Genomic DNA, 18,777 nt, shown 5'->3' with positions numbered 1-18,777 from the left:
CCAGTATGGGTCACATGTCAAATAAGAAGTCACCAAAAAGGTCGCAATAAGTATAATATTCGTCTTGCACAACCATAGTTCGTAGCGAAGGTCACAGGTCTATGTTCCATGTTCACATAACATCTAACAGACCATTTTTTACCAGTAACACCCCAAAATCGTTTATTATGAAGTGAATGTAACAACCCCCCGGTGAAAGTTCGCACTATAATGGTCACAACACACGTCACAGATTCTTTTAGGGTATACCCAATCCCCACATGTCATGTTTGCTTATATTTAAAAATGTGTTCATGTGGAAAGAACATTACAAATACAATAGTAAAACATCCTTATTATAAAGGTTTAAACTTGGAAATGTTGTTATTAAATAAATATTTGTGTCCTCTAACAAATTGTGTTCGATATTACGTTCAAGCAATGAATGAAAAAGTAAACCAACTGTCTTAACGAAACCAAACTGTTGCAAGTTTCGTGATATGTATCATCAGTTGACTTCCTTATCTTTTCTTTGTTTTTTCAATTGAATCTGATTTAATGGAACCAAACTGCTATAAGTTCTGCGATTGTGACCACTTTCACCGCAACGACCGCATTTGACAGTTATGTTATCTTCAACTGCAGATCTAAACCTCTTCTCAGTAGGCCTTCCGCAACTTCGCTTTTGATTAGGTGGTAACACGACTATGTTCTCAAAGTCTTTGGGCACTATCCATTCATTTGGATTTCCTACAGGGAAAACAGTTTCGTTATAAGTACTCTTGTATGCTTCTCTCGTGTAATAATATGAACAAAACTCATATGGATCCATCTTCACACTTGCAATCACAGCCAGAGCGTGTGGACACGGTAATTGATCAACTTGAAGCATCCTACACGTGCATGTACGTCCTTCTATATCAACAACAAAAGTTAAATTTTCACAGCTGGCTGAGAACATTGCCTGATTAATACGCGCAACCTACAACCAAAAAATAATATAACAAATGTCACTAAGAAGTTGGCCACAACGAATAAGTTACAGGTCACAGATAACATTTCAGGCACAAATGCTCATTTCTCTCATTTGCTTCTCATACTTACTTGACAAGGTTGTGAAAGTGGCTTGCGCGGATTCCCGATGTCTACAAAATCACGACTGTATGGTTTGTCGCAATGACTCCAACAAAGCTACAATGGGATAGTTCTTGGCAGATTTTGTGATCACATTAACCGACTCTACTATATTCGATGTCATTGTAGAATATCGATTCGTTGGCATGTGAAATCGTGACCATTTAGCGAGCCCAACACCGTCCTACAAACATAAACATGATTATCTGTTAATGATATATTTTTACAATACTGTAATAAATGCACGCACAAGAATATAACATGGTGGTATGTGTAATAACCAGGTAACCCCTTATCTTTCCATTAATCGCGTTGAGATGTTGCATATTATATTCATATTTTGACAACGTGTAGGCATGAACAGCTGAATTAAATATTTGCGTTATATTTTTACCCGATTTTTCATAACGTGACTTTAGATTTTGAAGGAGATGATACGAACAAATTCCATGACATGTTCTTGGATACACATTCTCAATAGCATTTTTGATGCTATTATGGCGATCCGATACGAAGCACAACCCTTCTCTATAGCCGTACGCCTTCGTCAAATTTTTGAAGAATCATGTCCACGAGGCATCATTCTCACTATCCCTAATCCCAAAAGCAATTATGTATATGATATTATTTGCATCCTGTGTACATGTCGTAAATAACGTCCCACCATAGTGTCCATTTAAGTATGTGCCATCAACCACAACAATTGGCCTACAATGTCCCCAACCTCGAATTGATGCGCCTAGCGCCATGAAGCAATATTTGAACCTTCTGTGACCATCAAGCTCCAGATTTGTGACCGTTTCAAGATTTGTATGTTGCAACGTGTCAAAGAATCTTGATATATTATTAAAAGAATCTACTGGATCACCCCTAATCAGTTTCAAAGTTTCCTCCCGAGACCTCCACGCTTTCACATAACTCAACGACACTCCATACGTATGCAACACATCATTACGTATATCATTTGGGGTATACGATGTGTACTTGTATTTTATGCAGTGTGACACAAAGTGCTTTTGTTGCTTGCCTATAAGAACTAAGTACAATGTTAGAAGCACATCTGTGACCTTCTACAATATGCCTAATTTTAAACAAGTCCGTTCTAGCTATCCTAGATGCTTTATAGATCCAATCACACTCATCATGTGAACACTTGACAAGATAGTCCTTGTTATCAAACCGAACAACCACATATTCAAACATGTTTTGGATCGCATAAAGGGACAAGCTCAGCTTCATGATCTCTTTGTTATGAAAAACCCTCCCCATCTCTACGTCCCTAGCGTTGGCGACCAATACAACCGTGACCTCATGCTCATAGTTGTCACACGACGATTTTATTATTGTCCCGCATATATTTGATGACATATCCATCAATGAAAATTTTGGTCCACTGGGTTCCACACCAAATGGTAACATTGCATTGTTCTGTTGGCTATCTTCTTCCGTGACCTCAATGATGATTAGATATTTGGATGGGTCACGTTCCATATCTTTTAACGCCATGTATGACAGCACATTATTGTCCTTCTTGATCACAATTGGAGGCAGATCACTATTCAAAACATACTTCATTGTGATTGCCACTTCAGTGGGATCCAATCCAATCTCAGCCATAACTGTATCCACCAGTTGCATGTACCCGTAATTACGATCGATTAAGATCAACGAAGGCTATGAGCCATTCAATAGGCAAACATGTATGTATCCCATTTCTGTAACATCAACTAGAATAATGTCAATTACAAAACAAAGTGTAGGTCACAACTAATGAATAACACATATTATGATACGGAGTCACATTTTGTGTGTAAGAGCAAATTCTTCGCAGTTTCATTGCAAATTGGAACAGGTCACGGCATCATGTCACATATGAGTCAAAGTTTCAAATGGAGCACAATACTGTTATTACAGCAAATATGTAAAAGTTTCAAATGCAAATGGAGATCAGGTCAGAGCATTAAGTCACAGATATTGAAAAGGAGTTGCAATATGTAGACGAGAGGAAATGCGTCACCAATTATAATGCAATTAAGATCACGGTCATAATTCACATATAACAGGAATTCCGTCGCTGTGGTTATCAGGCAGCAAGTGGATTGTGAGATTAATTGATTTTCAATGACGTACCCGATGAAAATCGAAACCCCTGAATACAACGATGGCTGCTGAATTGGATGCTGTTTGGAGGAATTCGTTGACTAATTTGCTGTTAAGCGATCGTCTTTTCCCAACTGTGACCTGGATTATGCAATCGACGTCAATCGAAGGAATTTCGTCAACCAAAAAAAAAAGGCAAATTCAATTTTTTTTTCGTCAGATTGGAGATGAAACATTTTATTTTAGAGAAGTGAATTTATTATGATACAGACTGGCGTTAATGGAGATACGTGCGTTGATGGAGATACGCTCCTAGTTTTTAGGAAACTGATTTGGAAAGAGATTTTGACATACAGTTGTTTATGAAATCTGATTTCAGAAACTGTAAACATGTTGCCTTATTTTTGAATTGGGCCAAATTACCTATCGGTAATACAAATTTTTCCCATAAAAAATGAAGTATTTCACTATTTTTCAATCTTGGGATATGGTATCTTTGCAAAGACATATAAAGGAAGAACTCTCTAAAATAACGAATAATATTAGTGTCAAATTTAGCTCTCATTAGGCACACATTCTCATTCTCATTCTTTTTCTCTCTTTTATTTTCAACCACACAATTTTTCATAAAATAATATTATACATAAATAAAAAAAAATTTCATTTTTTTCAACCACACATTTTTCAAAAAAATATTATTTCAACCATTAAAATTTGGCAAGAATGGGGGCCAAACGGGGACTTAATTACGTTCACTACGAAATGCTTACAACTTGCAGATGATGCGTACAAAAACGTTGGCATAACTTGCAAACAAAATGTAATATAAATAGTAGAGAAGATAATTGAATCAAAGAATTAAAATGCAAAAGGGATTAAGAAAGTGTTGGAAATGAGAGAGAAATAATCGTTGAATAAGGTTTAAAAGAAAAAATTGCCAATGAGAAGTATAGAAAAAGTTACAACCATGAGAACTTACATGCAAGAGCAATTTAAGCTTAACTTAAATGCTAAAATGTTTCCTTTTAGTTATTTTTAACAATATAAATTCGATTATGTAATTGAAATGATAGTTATAACATCCCATCGAGTAAGCAAACAAAAAATTATTTATAAAAAGAAAAATGAAATTTCGAATACAGAAGTAAAATTTACCTTCTTTTTTTTTTTTAAATAAGAATAGCGCAATTTGAAGCATAGATGGTTCAAAGAGGATATATTTTTCTAGAAGTTCACAACGGTCTTTTTCAACATGAGTGCTTTCAAAATACTAGGATCGGACATCTATCATGTGTTCTGCCATGGAAATCGAGAATAGTGGATCTAGAGGTCTGAGGTTTTGTCTGAGAGCACTCAACATATGTATGTCATTAAGCTCAATGATCTACAAACATTTAATGCTCATATTGAAGGTGAAGTGCCTTGAAAGTATTAAGGAATTCAGGCCATCAACCTTTGTAACATTATTTAAAAGATTGCTACTAAGACAACTGTGAATATGCTGAAACAAGTTTTCTTTGATATCATCGCTTATACACAGATAAGAATAATCCTTCCCTCCCCGTTGCTATCCATATTCAAAGAGCACACTTGTCACCGAATGTATGATCATTGATGACAAGTAGTGTAATTTCGGCTTTCTAAATCATGCACCCAACAGTTGATAGAGAAAAGAGAATGCCCGAAGCATGTCTGAAAGAGTATCAAAAGTTGAATTATTTCGAGCAACAACAACAGGAATCAATAGAAAAGACAAATCCCCTTCATTATGTTGTTGCTAGCAAATACCCCTATTTTTGGCGTCGATCTACTTTTCCGTCGGACCTCTCCTACGGTATCGTCACTGTAAAATGTTTTTTTTTTATAAGTAATCATTTATTAAATTTAAATGGGTCCAAGCAAGATTATGGAACCTTCCACCACCTAATCGTTCAAAAGTAAACTATTGCTTAAGCTCCATTTTGGGAAAAGCATATATTTTGAAATAATAAATTGATGGAGAATGTGTGATTATAAAATAAGGAAAGGTTTTAAATTTGTGTGTAATATTATTTTATTAAAGGATGTGTGATTGAAATTAAGTTTTGAAAAAAATATTTTTTTAGAAAAATAGGGCATAAACAAAGGTTCATTGCAATAGGTGGAGCATGTAGAAAGAACGAATGAATAGCACCATCTACCTTTCCGAGCGAATCCCAAGCAGTAGGCACCTTCTTGAGCTATTATGGCACTGGCTACCTCCCTTGAGATTCTCTTTATGTATACGTCAAGCATACAAAATGACTTGTAAATATTTATTTCCACTTGATAATTAATCTAATCAAGGTAGCTATGCGCATTAATACCACTTGTTAGAGAATAATGAGATATATTGCAATATTAAAAGCTGCAATTTCTATTCAATACAATACCACCTTCCTTCCCACTTGAAATGGATTCAACAAAAGAATAATGAGCATCCTTAGAAATTGGGGGCAATATCCTTGCGTACAAGGCCAACTAATTCAACTTTAAGGCATCAAGCTAGGTTTCGGGAGTGCATGAAACATATTCCCGTTATTTAAAATCTACACTCTTCTTGCTTATTTAAGCAAGAGGTGATCCACTATTGGTTGTGTCAAATATATTCAATGATATTCAATAAGACTCGACGCCTATCATTGTAAGAAGTTCTCTCATTCTATAGAACCAAAATCTCCACTAAATATTTTAGCAGTCAATTACAATATCAATGAATCGTAACCTATAATTGAAATATGGTAAAAACAATCTATCTATGTATAAATAATTATAATAATATAGATGTCGAGCCGTAATCTTCGGCGATCTCCATAATTTTATTTACCCTCATTAAAAGATAAATAATATTTGAGTGGGTTTGTATAAGACTATTGGATTAAGGTCCTGAGATGAGGTGTTAAAATTTGGGCTTTGTAGTGGGCAGGATTTTATATGAGATTTTGGGCTGATGAAGTGATGGGTTGTATTTAATGCTGTTATGGATTTGTTGGTTGGGCTTACTACTTTGGGCTTCGTTAATTTTAATAAATGGGTTAGGTCTTGGAGACTTTAATGGATGCTTATGGTTTGTGAGCAATTAGATTATAAATTTTGGTTTCTCTTTGTGCGCTACTTGGAATGTGGTTTGATTGGCAATAAGGAACTCGTGGATCTTGTTGATGGGTCATATGGATGAGAGAGACATAGGAGTGCAAATTTTTGAGTTTTTGTTGCTTGAGTGATGAGCTAGAATTTTGGATTCTCAGAGAATGATCATCCTTGTGTGGTTTTTAAATTCTCAGAGGATGATCATCTTGGATTTTTATTTTTATTTTTTGTTTACGTTGTTTTGTGGGGTTTTTACCAAATGCAACATCTTGGTTAGCTATGTGTTGCTAGAATTTTGTTCGGTGTATTAGCGTTACAATTTTTGTCGGAACATGAATTATGTGTTAGGTTGAATTATCCCAACAGATAGAGTTCACTGTGTGTGCCGACATACTTTGTGTGAGCTCTCTAGAGTGTCTTTTGAATAGTTCTTGATTGTTTCTATACTATTTGTTGTTATTGGTCTCTCATCATCACTAATTTTCGTAGATGATTGCTCTGATTTAGATTTTTTCTTCGCAGGCATAAGTATTGTCACCATCTATGAAAATTAGATATGACGAAAAACTAAGAACAATAATGCATAAACATTGAAGAACTAGTCAAAAGATACTCCAAAGTGCTCACGCCGTTAAGAAGAATTTCCAAATGGAATTCATAAAGTGCACTAACACACACAGTGAGCTCTATCTCTCAGGAGAACTCAGTCAAACGCACAATTCGTGTTCCGAAAAAACTCTAACGTCAATACACCATCCAAAATTCCAACAATATATCATTGACTAAGATGCTGCAGTTGGAAGAAATCTTACAAAATGGTATACACCAAAAAAAGAAAAACCAAGATGATCCTCTTTTAAAAATCCAAAAACCACCCAATGATAATCCTCCTCTAAGAATCCAAAACTCTAGCTCATCACTCCATCAACCAAAACACAAGGATGTGCACTCCCATGTCTCTCTCATCCATATGACACATCAACAAGATTCCCAACTTCATTATTGGAAGCAAATCAAGCCACATTCCAAGTAGCCCACAAAGAGAAACAACAATTTATAATCTAATTGCTCACAACCTATAAGCATCCATTAAAGTTTCCAAGACCTAACCTATTCATTAAAAATAACAAAGCCTAACGCAGCAAGCCCAACCAACTAATCTGTAACAATATTAAATACAACATAGCGCTCTATTAACCCAAAATTCCATATAAAATCCAACCCACCACCAGCCCAAAGTTTAACACCTTGTCTCAGGACCTTAATCCAACAGTCCATATACAAGCCCACTTAAATATTGTTTACCTAATACCCATAACAGTAAACCAATACACGGGCCCATTATCACAAAGTACCCATTTAGCCCAAACCCTATTCATCGTCTTCCCTAAACCTCCACAAGCGACGGAACCTACTATTGATGTTAGTAAACAGATTCCAACAGAAACCAAAAGAATAACTATTATCGAGCTGATGGCAAGAACATTGGAAGCTTTCTCATGGATCTACTTTCTACTAAAGTCCACATTGTCCCCAATGGTGGATCTTTCCTCAACTACTTGTTTGTTGCTTGTTGCAAGTAATGCTTTGTCTTCCTATTAAAAGATGGAATTGCTATGTACTGTTCGTCGAAGTCATGTTTCTGTATGTGGCTGACAATAATTTCGTCTTTTAATTTTTGTGTCATTCTAAATTGTAACATAGTCACTGCTCAAAATATGGGAATTCAAGCTACATACGATAAGCCTCATTATTGTTTAAAAAAGGCTCTCGAATATATAGATGTGGAGGGTTTAAAGAAGTAAAAAAGAAAAAGAAAATTTGACTAGTCAAGCGGCACAAGTCCGCTCGTCGGAGAACAGAAGCTCGCAAATTTAACCCAAATAAAATTAAGCCCACTCTGATACCATGTCAAATATATTCAACGATGTTTAATAAGGGTCAACGCCTCTTGATACGAGAAGTTCTCTCGTTATATAGAATCAAAATCACACTAAATATGGTAGCAATCAATTACAATATTAACTAATGGTAACCTATAATTGAAATATGGTAAAAATAATATATCTATATATAATACAATTATAATAATAATATAGAAGTCAAACTGTAATTTTCTACGATCTCCGTAATTTTATTTAGGCCCCTTTTGGTAGCCATTATTTTCAAAATATATTTTTCTCTCTCTTCTTTTCAACCACACATTCTTTATTAAAATAATATTACACGTAAATCAAAAACTTTTCTTTATTTTTCAACCATACATTTCAAATCTATTTACTATTCTGAAATACATTTTTACATAAAAATGCCTATCAAACACATTCTTAACATCATTAACATGTTATAGTCTTGTTGATATATCAAGTCAATAATGTGAGGCTCCTCATAATGCGAGGAAAGGGAAGTATTACAGTTACATTGATAAAATAACATCAACTTTCATTAGATCAAGAAGGTTACTCTTGATGTTACCTCGCCTAAAACTCTTTCTTATGTGGTTAAGTAGCAATCACAACACAAAAACAACATAAGAAATTTGGTAGAGAAATAGAAAATTTATTATAATGAAGAAAGAATACAAAATATCGTGCTTACAATATTGTCTAAATTAAACTAAAATTCATACAAAGCCAGAAAAATTGCGAAGTACATATAAGACCTAAAATAATATGTTTTAGATAGAAAGATTATAAAAAAGGAGCTGTAAAAGGGAAACAAAACTTTTTCACATAAGAATGGTAGCGTAATGCTAAGCAAGCAGTAGACTGGCACTGCCAATAAAACTCAGGCACTGAGTTTCGATCCACAAATTTATTTCTTGACGCCTGAGCGCCCCGTTTGGATGCCTAGTTGTTGATCCAAACTTTCAATTGCCAACTTTGATCCCTCTTTAACTCCTTTTTCAACCAAAATGCGAACCAACATCGAAATTTAGGTAACATATTCAACATATAGAATTAGAACTTCACAAGTAAGAGAATTCTCTAAGATAGACAACTTTCAACAAACAATTTTCCAATAACGTAATTTATCCTATCAGATTCTAGTAAATTCCTTCCAAATCCCGTAATCACATTGTTGGCTAGAAGGAGAATTATACATTATTCCACTAGGATATTGAAATTTACCAATTATTCAATTTCTGAATTTAAGAAGATTAATGGGAAATCTATAACTGCACAATGAAAGGAACTCAATTTATCATTTTTTCACGTGATGAAGAATATCCAAACGTACACCAAGATTACTTTCATTGCCTGCCTCTCTACTCAATTCTCATGCTACTTCATTTACTGCCAAAAAATGGTAGTATCAAGATACTGAATGCACGGCCAAAGTCGAAAAAAGTCACAGATCGCAAGTTAGGAGAGTAATAATCGAGTTCCCAACTAAATTCACTAACACTATCAAAGTTCATGAAACATTTCTACCATATATAGTAATGAACTAGACTAAATTCAAGATTAGTAACAATATATTATTTGCATATCAGTGAAAAAAAAAAACAACTTAAACAAGAAAGGCCACCTTCTGATATACATTAGACTTTGATATGCTATAGTGTAGCACCAGCGGTCAAATCTTATTCTTATAGTTGAACTCACCTATTTCTCTTCTTCCATCTTGGCCTTAATAAAGGAGTAGATTGCAACCCCAACAATTGCAACGGAAGTACCAATATTGATTTGTAATGAAATTTTGTTGCCTGCAAGTTTTACGTAGTTATCCAAATATAGAATTAGAATTTACTTGCACACACATCACACGATCATGTTAAGTATATGTGAGTTTACCAAAGACTAAGATCGAGTAGCCAATCATGAAAACAAGTTTCAACACATTTCCAACTACATGTGTAAGAGGTGGCACTCTCTCTAGGGTATTTTTTGCCAAGTGAAAAGCCAAAATGGAAAAAAAATCTAAATCCTCATCTTGGCTGGGGAAAACTATTAGATAACTAAAAGCAGTTCTATCAATCATTTATTTATTAGTTAAACAAGATGAAGCCTTCATTAAGAACACAAAAAACATTCAACAAACATCCAGTTTCGAAAGATCACATAATTTAAAGCCTATGGCTAAAACTGAATTACCTTATTATAGAGGTGGTAAAACATTTCCACCCAAAAGAGATCTGTGATGAACTTTACTAAGCCCACTTTAGCAATTGCATCTCTAAACCCATACTTTATCAGCTAAGGTCCTTCAAATCGTGATTGCTCAAAAAAATAAGTAGGAGTGGCAATATATAGGTGTTGGGTTGTGTGCTCATATAGTATAGTTTTGCTGATGTAAAAATAAAAATAATAATTTTTATATTGAATAAAATTATTTTTACTTTATTTGTTGCATTTATTTATTGAGCATGCGAAATTAAAGTGTCTATGATCACTTATGATAATATGAGTTAGGTACTTGCATTGAGAAGTACAGTGAGACACAACTTATATTTTGATAATAAATAATTTGTTCACAACCAATGTATAAGAGTTGGCACCTTATATTGGAAGGTTGCAGTGTTGACCAAATCACTATTCAGGTTTGTGATTTGTCATTATCACAAAAATAGTTAAAAGTGACACTAGTACATTTAGAATGTATTGAACGAACCACATGTCAAATTTAGTTCTATAAGCATGACCGTGTGGAGAATTAAATTCCACTTGACCGCTGTGTATTCTTGACCGCTGTGTTTTTCATCTGAATCATTTAACAGGATTATGTATATCTTTTCGCGACTTTAATTGTTCTTTGATTCATCAATGAGTGAGATCAATTTGATTAGTCAAATATCTCGATGAGTTGGGAACTTGAGAATGAACAGAGTAGAGAACATGAATTCATGACAGGAACCATCACCCTGAAAAATGGGTAGAGTGACTACTTAAGTATTTTCTGTTGAACAGTTAAAATTCAAGCTCAGTGTTTAGCGACGGCTAAATTTTGACATCTGTAATTTATTCACAGGACCGTTGAAGAAAATGAAATTTAAGTTAGTGACAATAATTAGATGGGCAAAATGGTCATTTATGCTCGTACCTAATTATCAGATCTCGAACGGGGAGAAAATACATATACGGCAGGTCAGAGGAAAGTATTACAGATTTATTGGTTTCTGTGATCTTATATATTGCGAGAGTTCAGTCTTTTGCCTTTAGTACAAAAAAGTAAGGATTAATAATTAGATTGGGTGGTTTATGGTTGACTAGACAGGATCTAATTATTGGAGCTTGGAAAATATATGTCCGATCAGGTCTCTGTGGTAGCTCCATAAAGTAATGAAACTTGATTACGGTAATTATAATAGTTTTGGGCTTAATTGTAATTACAATAGAGTTTGTACTTGATTGTAATTACTATGAAAGTTATAAATTTAATTGTAATTGTAATTGAAGTTCTAGGACTACACATGCAATTATATGTAAACTAATTAGAATTTGACTTAAATTAGAACTCCTACTTGAGTTTTAATTAGAACTCTTATCTGAATGTTGAATTATAATTGTACTAGAATTCTATCATCTTTTTCTCTATAAATAGAAACTAGATGGATAGAAAAATACTACAACATTCATAATTCCACAAGATTCAAAATTGTAGAGAGAAAAAGAGAGAGAAACTATATTATTTTCTTATAGTCCAAAATTCAAGAATTAGTTTCTGGATTAATTGAAAGAAGTTGCTCACACATCGTTGTAGTCTTTGCGTTGGAGAATACTATAGAAGGGTTGAAGGTTTGAAGCACCAGGATTCTTGCAATTAAAGAAAACGGAAGTTCGCGGATCAGAGTTAATTCAAGGTTGATCATTGAACTTAGGTAAAGGATTCGAATCCTTTAATTTTGTTATGACATACACGTGAACATCCAGACGATCTTACTTATTGAATTAAAAAAGATTTAATTTCTGATTAATTCCGCTTCCGCATTCCAACAATTGGTATCAGAGCAATCTAGATCGTTCTCGTGCTTGTTATTTTTGAATCTTGATTGCATGTTCTAGTCGAGTAATGTCTAGAAAAATTTTATGTATTGATTGAATGATTGGATTATTTTAAACTGTGAACCAATTATTTGTGGCCAGTCTTTGATGTAATTTGTTATTTCGAGTCTGTAACAAGATAGGTGGATTACAACTTCATCATCTTGATTTAATTTTCTGTACAATTAGATTCAAAATTTGTGAGCTTACGGGACATATGAATTTATGTAATTCTTGTAATTTTTGGATCTTGAAAGTTGATTAGAGATTGAAGAAAAAGACTTCAAGATGGAAGGCAAATAATTCAAAGATCTGTATTTAAAAAAAATAAAAAAAATCTGACGGTTTGACTGCCTGTCGGCAGACTATCATCTGTCTGTCGACATCAGACAGATTCATCTGTAAATTAATTTTTCCAAAAAAAATTTTGGATTTTTTAAAAATAATTACAGGTGCAGTGGGAAAAACTTCCTTACTATTTTTGGAGAAACTACTGTTGAAAATTGAAGATTTAGATTAAATATTGAGCTTGGGTCTAGTTAGTCTTTAATTTATTTCTTGAGTCATTTTTGGGCCACAAATAATTGTTATTTTTATCTCTCCATGAATGCTTTAAATTATTGTTTGAAATATTATCATTCTTGACATCATGACATATAGATTTATTTATGACATCGCTCGTGATGGTATGAATAGGGTACATATCATTTAACATAAATTTTCTTTGATTAATTTAAATTAAATTAAATTATTCTGAATAGAAAAATTGTAATAATTAAACTGTATATTAATTTAATTAATATAGACAGTTGGTAATTGTTTCAATTAAAATCCATTATTTTAAAATATTGAGTGTGAGAGGGTGTTATTTTAAATAAAAACTCATGGTCTCATTTGGTCAATTCATAAGCAAAGTAACGCGCTTGTCTCGTGCCGGTAATGCAATGGACTCCCTAAAGGAGGTCGTGTATTTCAAGTTTCTTGATTGTTTAATTCTTAAAGACTGTTATTATGTCTCGCGGATAGAGCTAAATTTGATTTATGTTTCTTGTTTAATAGGATAAGGTTATTCTGTAAACACTGCCCATGATGCGCTTTATATTTTAAAGAATAAAGCTCCTATTTTTGCTGGACATTTGGTGAATGGTCTTTATATTTTAAATTATGCCACAAATGAAATAAATGTTACTTCTGCAAACCATGAACGAATGTCTAACCATACTAGTGATACTTATTTATGGCATCTTAGACTTGGACATATTAACCTTAACATGATACAAAGATTGGCTAGAGATGGTCCACTTAACACACTTAAGATGGAACCATTGTCAGTTTGTGATTCTTGTTTGGAGGGTAAAATGACCAAGAGATCCTTTCTAGCAAAAGTACATAGAGCCAAAGAAGTATTAGAACTAGTTCATTTTGATGTATGTGAACCCACGAATACACCTACGAGAGGGGGTTATGAGTATTTTATCACTTTTACCGATGATTACTCTAGATTTGGATACATCTACCTAATGACTCAAAAGTCAAATGCTTTTGAAAAATTTAAAGAGTATCAGGCTGAGGTCGAGAAACATTTGGGTAAGAGTATTAAGACACTTCGATCAGATCGAGGTGGTGAATATCTCTCGGGAGAATTCAGGGACTGTTTGACAGAAAATGGTATTGTTTCTCAACTAAGTACGCCGGGTACACCCCAACAGAATGGCATTTCAAAAAGAAGAAACAAGACATTGTTAGACATGGTTAGATCAATGATGAGTTTCACAACTCTACCTACTTCATTTTGGGAATATGCATTGGAAACAGCAGCATATGTTCTTAACTTAGTTCCTTCTAAGTCGATTCCCAAGACTCCACTGAAATAATGGAATGGGCGCAAGGCTAGCTTACGTCATATTCAAATTTGGAGATGTCCGGCTCATGTACTGAAAGGGAAGACGGAGAAGTTGGAGTTTAGATCAGAGATATGCCTGTTTGTACGATACCCTAAAGGTACCAGGGGATATTATTTTTATAGTCCTCTAGATAGGAAAGTCTTTGTTAGCAAAAATGCCACTTTTCTAGAGGATAAGTATATTAATGAATGTCAATCCACAAGCAAGGTCGTGTTGGAAGAAATGAGTGGGGGCGATTCCACCACATCGATTCCCGAAACACAATCTCATGACAGACAACCCTTGGTGTCGGAGATACCTAAACAATGTGTTTTGAGTGGGAGAGATGAGTCATCCAATCCCATGGATCAAGTAAACGATGAAGGTATTGAGGAGGTAATGGAACCATCTAATGGTGATACCAACATTGATACAAACGTTACAATTCCAAACGATGCCACAGTCCAGGATCCATTGCCCCTTAGACAAAGTCAGAGGGTTATCAGACTACCTTCAAGGTACTTGTTAGTTGGATGGTCCAATCAGGCGATCTCCACAACACAAGTTGATGACCTGACTTCATATAAGGAGGCCGTGAATGATGTGGATGCAGATTTATGGCAACAAGCTATGAATGCTGAAATGGAATCTATGCATTCCAATCAGGTCTGGAAACTTGTAGATGCACCAGAAGGGATAAAACTCATCGGGTGCAAATGGGTCTATAAGGGAAAGAGAGGAGCAAACAGGAAAGTGGAAACTTTCAAAGCAAGGCTAGTGGCTAAGGGTTTCACCCAACGAGAAGGCATCGATTACGAAGAGACCTTTTCGCCTGTGGCTATGCTTAAGTCTATCCGGATTCTTTTATCCATTGCAGCTCATTTTGATTATGAGGTGTGGCAAATGGATGTCAAGACAGCTTTTTTGAATGGCCATCTTAAGGAATGTATCTATATAAAGCAACCAGACGGATTCATAGAAACTGGTCATGAAGACAAAGTCTGCAAGCTTCAACGTTCCATTTATGGGTTGAAGCAAGCATCAAGATCTTGGAACAAGAGATTCGACGAAGTGATTAAGACAGATGATTTTGATCAGAATTTTGATGAACCCTGTGTTTATAAGAAGATACAGGAGAAAATTGTAATTTTTCTCGTTCTATATGTGGATGATATTCTACTCATTGGAAATGATATTGGAGCATTATCATCTACGAAAGCGTGGTTGGCCCAACAGTTTCACATAAAGGACTTAGGAGAAGTTAGCTGTGTTTTAGGTATTCAGATCTTAAGAGGTCGAAAGAACAAGCAGATAACTCTATCCTAAGCTTCATACATTGATAAAATACTTGTCAGATTTGCCACGTTAGATTCCAAGAAAGGTAATTTACCTTTCAGACATGGAATTCAACTCTCTAAGGACTAGTCCGCTAAGACTCCTGAAAAGGTAGAACGCATGAGTAAGATACCTTATGCCTCGGCAGTTGGTAGTCTCATGTATGCTATACTGTGCACTAGACCTGACATTTGTTATGTTGTTAGTATGGTGAGTCGATATCAATCTAACCCTGGATCGGAACACTGGGTGGCTGTAAAGCATATCCTGAAGTACCTTCGAAGGACAAGGAATTACATGCTAGTTTACTTATCACCAGATATTGTTCCAGTGGGTTATACAGATTCAGACTTCCAAGATGATAAAGACTCTCGCGAGTCTACATCAGGATCACTGTTTACACTTGGTGGTGGGGCCATTATTTGGAGAAGTATCAAACAATTATGTATTGCTGATTCCACCATGGAGGCTGAGTATGTGGCAGCTTGTGAAGTAGCTAAGAAAGTGATGTGGCTCAAAAAGTTCCTAACAGATATAGAGGTGATGCCTCCATCTGCACATCCCTTGACACTGTACTGTGATAACAGTGGGGCAGTGGCAAATGCTAAAGAACCAAGGAGTCATCAATGGGGTAAACATATTGAACGGAAATATCATCTCTTGAGAGAGATAGTTAATAGAGGAGATGTGACTATCAGTAAAATTGCTACTGTGAATAACCTCACGGATCCATTTACAAAGAGCCTATCGACTAATGTTTTTAATGGACATGTGCAAGGCATGGGTTTACAGGACATGACACATATACTCTAGGGCAAGTGGGAGATTTGTTAGGTTGTGTGCTCATATAGTATAGTTTTGCTGATATAAAAATAACAATAATAATTTTTATATTGAATAAAATTATTTTTACTTTATTTGTTGCATTTATTTAATGAGCATGCGAAATTAAAGTGTCTGTGATCACTTGTGATAATATGTATTAGGTATTTGCGTTGAGAAGTACAGTGAGACACAACTTATATTTTGATCATAAATAATTTGTTCACAATCAATGTATAAGGGTTGACACCTTATATTGGAAGGTTGTAGTGTTGACCAATTCACTATTCAGATTTGTGATTTGTCCTTACCACAGAAATAGTTAAAGGTGACACTAGTACACTTAGAGTATATTGAACGGACCACTTGTTGAATTTAATTCTGTAAGCATGATCGCGTGGAGAATTAAATTCCACTTGACCGCTATGTATTTCATCTGAATCCTTTGACAGGATTATGTATATCTTTTCGCGACTTTAATTGTTCTTCGATTCATCAATGGGTGATATCAATTTGATTGGTCAAATATCTCGATGAGTTGGGAATTTGAGAATGAGTGGAGTAGAGAACATGAATTCATGTCGAGAACCGTCATCCTGGAAAATGGGTAGAGTGACTACTTAAGTATTTTCTATTGAACGGTTAAAATCTGAGCTCAGTGTTTAGCGACAGCTAAATTTCAACATTTGTAATTTGTTCACAGGACCACTGAAGAAAATGAAACTTAAGTTAGTGAGAATAATTAGAGAGGCAAAACGGTCATTTTTGCTCGTACCTAATTATCGGATCTCGGACGGGGATAAAATACATATACGGCAGGTCAGAGAAAAGTATTACAGATTTATTTGCTTCTGTGATCATATATATTTCGAGAGTTCAGTGTTTTGCCTTTAGTGGAAAAAGCAATGACTAATAATTAGATTGGGTGGTCTAGGGTCGACTAGACAAGATCTAATTATTGGAGCTTGAAAAATATATGTCCGATCAGGTTCTTGTGGTAGCTCCATCAAGTATTGAAACTTGATTAAAGTAATTATAATAGTTTTGGGCTTAATTGTAATTACAATAAAGTTTTGTACTTGATTGTAATTACTATGAAAGTTATAAACTTAATTGTAATTGTAATTAAAGTTTTAGAACTACACATTCAATTATATGTAAACTAATTGGAATTGGACTTAAATTAGAACTCATACTTGAGTTTTAATTAGAACTCTTGTTTGAATGTGGAATTATAATTGTACTAGAATTATATCATCTTTTTCTCTATAAATAGAGATTAGATGGATAGAAAATTACTACAACATTCATAATTCCACAAGATTCAAAATTGTAGAGAGAGAAAGAGAGAGAAAATATATTATTTTTTTGTAGTTCAAAATTCAAGAATTATTTTCTGGATTAATTGAAAGAAGGTGCCCACACACCGGTGTAGTTTTTGCGTTGGAGAACACCATAGAAGGCTTGAAAGTTTGAAGCACCAGGATTCTTGCAATTAAAGAAGACGGAAGTTCGCAGATCAGATTTAATTCAAGGTTGATCATTGAACTTAGGTAAAGGATTCGAATCCTTTAATTTTGTTATGACATACACGTGAACATCTAGACGATCTTACTTATTGAATTAAAGAAAATTTTAATTTCTGATTAATTCCGCTTCTGCATTCCAACAATAGGAAGCAAAGAAATGGGTGTGAGAAATATAATTATAGGAATATAATATTCCTTCATCAACTGTGACTCATAATTATGGCAGGTGGAATAGAGACGAACAGGGCAATGATAGAGATGTATGCATACAAGTTAGTACTATCCATATCAGTCTGCAAAATAAGAATTCATTAGAAAATTATTAACATCGATACATGAACAAAGCTGTTTACTAAAAAAGTTGAACCCCAACCTTGAGGGCCCACCGCCTCGCCCCTAGAGCTTTATAAGGGAGGTAAATCGCGAAATGCGTCCCAACAGGTTAGGGAACAAGAGTTGTCTGTATACTGCGCCTACAAGGAATCTAATTCCATGTTTTAGGAATCGAACCTCCACACTGCGGCTACCAACAAGACGTGAGAACAAAGCCATTTACTGCTTTAGAGAATGCTTGGCTAAAGTTAAAAAAGAAAAAAAGCTAGTTTGTGAATATGTTAAGTCAAAATTTCCAACTTTGATCAATTAAGCCCCTGTTTGACATCCTTAAAAATTAAAAAACATTGTTTTGAATAGTATTTTTTTGAAGAATGTGTTGTTAAAAAGTAGATGTACGTGTAGAATATTTTATTATGTAAATATGCGATTGAAAATAAGTATGAACAATAAATTAAACTAACGTATGAATTAAGAAGCACCAGCATTGAAGAAAAGCTCAAGGGCTAATTCAAAGCAAAACGAAGAAAATGAGACGTGTAGTTAAAGAACGGTGCAACCCATAGGCTA

General features: G+C 34.5%; 1 protein-coding gene and 1 pseudogene across 1 annotated transcript; both read right to left on the bottom strand.

Annotated features, from left to right (window-relative positions):
- Positions 1-487: 487 nt before the first annotated feature.
- LOC111385405 lies at positions 488-1,439 on the bottom strand. The gene is made up of 3 exons (XM_023009789.1): positions 1,395-1,439; positions 1,175-1,297; positions 488-961 (listed from the first exon to the last, which is right to left on the bottom strand). The coding sequence occupies exons 1-3, from the start codon at positions 1,437-1,439 to the stop codon at positions 488-490; spliced, it is 642 nt and encodes a 213-aa protein (XP_022865557.1).
- An 8,490-nt stretch (positions 1,440-9,929) lies between these two features.
- LOC111385404 lies at positions 9,930-18,426 on the bottom strand (annotated as a pseudogene).
- Positions 18,427-18,777: the final 351 nt, after the last annotated feature.

Source organism: Olea europaea, unplaced genomic scaffold (assembly GCF_002742605.1).
Source record: "Olea europaea var. sylvestris unplaced genomic scaffold, O_europaea_v1 scaffold3153, whole genome shotgun sequence".
NCBI lineage: Eukaryota > Viridiplantae > Streptophyta > Magnoliopsida > Lamiales > Oleaceae > Olea > Olea europaea.
Note: the sequence above shows the minus strand (reverse complement) of the source record. Positions and strands in the feature narration are given on the sequence as shown.

Coding starts and splice junctions, on each gene's coding strand:
- LOC111385405 (XM_023009789.1), bottom strand. CDS start 1,439: ATGCAACATCTCAACGCGATTAATGGAAAGATAAGGGGTTACCTG. Junction 1,298..1,394: donor GAAAGATAAGGGGTTACCTG/GTTATTACACAT, acceptor TTATGTTTGTAG/GACGGTGTTGGGCTCGCTAA. Junction 962..1,174: donor CTGCCAAGAACTATCCCATT/GTAGCTTTGTTG, acceptor TTTTGGTTGTAG/GTTGCGCGTATTAATCAGGC.